Source organism: Lactuca virosa, chromosome 4, assembly GCF_052849685.1.
Source record: "Lactuca virosa cultivar CGN04683 chromosome 4, Lactuca_virosa_CGN04683_v6, whole genome shotgun sequence".
Taxonomy (NCBI): Eukaryota; Viridiplantae; Streptophyta; class Magnoliopsida; order Asterales; family Asteraceae; genus Lactuca; species Lactuca virosa.
Window position 1 is genome coordinate 101421684 of NC_136429.1, and position 2871 is coordinate 101424554.

Genomic DNA, 2871 nt, shown 5'->3' on the forward strand with positions numbered 1-2871 from the left:
CACCGTTGACTTTTTAACTCCAATATCATTATACACACAAGTTATCATCTCAAGTAGCCTCAACAATTGCATCAAGCAATCTCCAAAAAGCCAACTCATATACAAGTCTTCACTTTCATCTAAAGAAAGAAACTTTGAGGTCAACTCTTTGTTTTTTCATAACCAAATAGAGTAGATTTCAAGATTCATCAATCTTTTATAGGCAATGGAGTCGATTACATATTGTAGATAAATTATTTTTCCAAATGAGTTTCCATAAAGAGAACCTTGATTTGGTTTTGGTACCAAGTGGGCTTGTGGTCATGTTTGGATACCACCTATGGCTTCTCTATAGATGTCTCAATTGCCCTCACACCACAACTATTGGCTTTGAAAACAATGACAAAAAAGCTTGGGTCGACAAAATTATGAAGGCAAGATTTTTTTAAAATTTTATATACAATTCGATAGCCCCATGGGCGTACATATCACCATTGGTTTCAAGGTTGTAATTATGTAGACCTTGTTAAGGGTTCAAGTCGCAGCAACAACCATCACAATATGAGAGGTTCAGTCTCAATGTGGATTGCACTCCTAATTATGACATTCACCTATTAAGCCACTATGTACCTGATTTACATTTCACATGATGCTCTTGGGGCAGAGCGATTTGGGCTACATTAGGGGTTGTTGAATAAATATATTTTTTGTAGAACGTCAAAACAACTATGATTAAATACCCACTTTGTTATATTCTTTTTGCTAGATGGAAAACAACGACTTTGCGGTTCCTCTAAACGTGCTTTCCTACAATATATCATCATCGAATTTCATGTCATCCATATGTCTAACTCTTTGTGCAGTCATCGGCACTTTGGTTGCAAACAGTTCCTCAATGTTTCAAAGCAAGTTCATCTACGGAGATGCAAATTCATCAATAATATCAATAAAACACATAAGCCTCTTGGTTTGTTTTCTCTTGGCCTTTGCTTGTTTTATCGAGTCCACAAGATCATTGATTCATGCTACTTATCTAATAAGTATGCCAAATAGCAATGTGCCAATAAAATCAATTGAATTGGCTGTGATTAGGGGTGGTGATTTTTGGTCACTTGGGCTTAGGGCACTTTATCTTGCCCTATTGTTGTTGCTATGGCTTTTGGGGCCTATTCCCATGTTCACAACCTCGATAATGATGGTTTGTGTGCTTTATTTTCTTGACAATAACACGGTGCCATTGCATGTGCATCAAAGCACCAAATCGAAGGAGATTGGGAGAAAGGTGGCCGAAATCTTACGAAATAGTAGGGAGTGATCTTGATATTACTTGTAATGTAAGAGTTTTAATTCATATACTTTTCAAATGTATAGTTATTACGTTAATTCAACACTATCATTTGATAACCATACAATAAAAAAGGAATACAAATAAATTTAGAAGAATTGCAATATAGTATCTGCAAAATTCTCTTTGAAGGGCAACCAGATACGGTCTCAGAATGTTAACAATTAAATTAAAAGTAATCTAGATTATTCGTTATTTCCAATTAGTTATTTAGTTAATTTAATTGTTTTCGTGTGGCAAGTGATAACTCTTAAAAGAACTTTCCTTTACAAATTCAATGGGTCCTTGTCCTGTAAATTGTAATTCTCTTTCCTAAATTCTAACCAATCTTCATGTTCAAAGTCCATTGATTTTTCTATTTGCAAAAGAAAGTTCCAAGAACGCCATGTTGGCATGTAGTATACAAAACAAAAAAAATTCCATATATTTTGAAACACAATGTCTTTTAAACATGATTTAGTTAGATCAAAGGGTGAGTAATTACCATCGTTGTTTCGGTAAAATATTGTTTATGCTGGTCAACAACATAAATCTGTTACTATTATAGGTAAAAAAACCAATACATATGACGATTTTATAATGACAAAATTTGCCCATTATTTTAGCTAATTAGCCGGTTACCAAATATATGAATACAATAAGGTAAAAATACAAAAGTTATTATTTTTCATCTGCTCCCTAAAAACATGACTTGTGGCCTAACGGTATCTGTGGTTGGAGAAATGGGTTAATCAACCAATAAGTCAAGGGTTTAATTAAATCCCTTTTGGGACAAATACAAAGATGTAGGAATGGGTTATGAAGTGTGTGGGTTCGACAAATTAAAAAAAACATGAAAAAATATCAATAATTATTATTCTCGTTCTTTTCAAACTCAAGAAAAAAAAAAGAATATATGTAACATAGACATGATTGTCGATATGATCTACCTCCCCTACTTCATTTTAATGGGATTCACGGTTTGATATGTTTTATAAGTCAAGAAACATCTATAAAAACTATGATTTTTTTTTCTTTTCCATTCCCTAATAATAATATAAACTTAAAGAATACAATGTCATTTTTTGGTCCCGATCATGTCTAGTTGGGACCCTACATCACTCTTGTCATTAGGCATCAAGGACTGAAGGATATATTTGTTGTCATGTGTATATTGAACTCGTTGTTTGATGGTATTGCCCACGTACCTCAAAATGTGATATTAGGCAAGACTTGTAGAAAAAAGTACGAGTACTATCTATTCGCATTCTTGTAGCTTTTCATTTTCAATAGTACAATAATATAAAGCATTACTGATTACTCAATTGGCACATCACTTTCTCAAATCTTACATCTATATATAATTACAATTTATAAGTTTTACATGCATGATACGTACAAGTGAGCATTGTATCATTAATCTGTGTTTCAGAATGAGAAATTGCCTTCTTCACTTTTTCTTAATGAAGGTGGCATGCATGGAGTACGTTAAGGAGTTTATATCAAATGAGAAACTGTTTTTCATTATATTTTATTTTATTTTATTTAATTTATAAAGTAATTTTTGA

The 2871-nt window shown here is 32.6% G+C and overlaps 1 protein-coding gene across 1 annotated transcript; it reads left to right on the top strand.

The window, feature by feature from the left end:
* The first annotated feature begins 218 nt into the window (after window positions 1-218).
* LOC145109953 (uncharacterized) lies at window positions 219-1367 on the top strand. The gene is made up of 2 exons (XM_079047052.1): window positions 219-413; window positions 746-1367. Exons 1-2 carry the CDS (start codon window positions 246-248, stop codon window positions 1292-1294), a joined length of 717 nt encoding a protein of 238 aa, XP_078903178.1. The 5' UTR covers window positions 219-245; the 3' UTR covers window positions 1295-1367.
* Window positions 1368-2871: the final 1504 nt, after the last annotated feature.

Coding starts and splice junctions, on each gene's coding strand:
- LOC145109953 (XM_079047052.1), top strand. CDS start 246: ATGAGTTTCCATAAAGAGAACCTTGATTTGGTTTTGGTACCAAGTGGG. Junction 414..745: donor GGGTCGACAAAATTATGAAG/GCAAGATTTTTT, acceptor TCTTTTTGCTAG/ATGGAAAACAACGACTTTGC.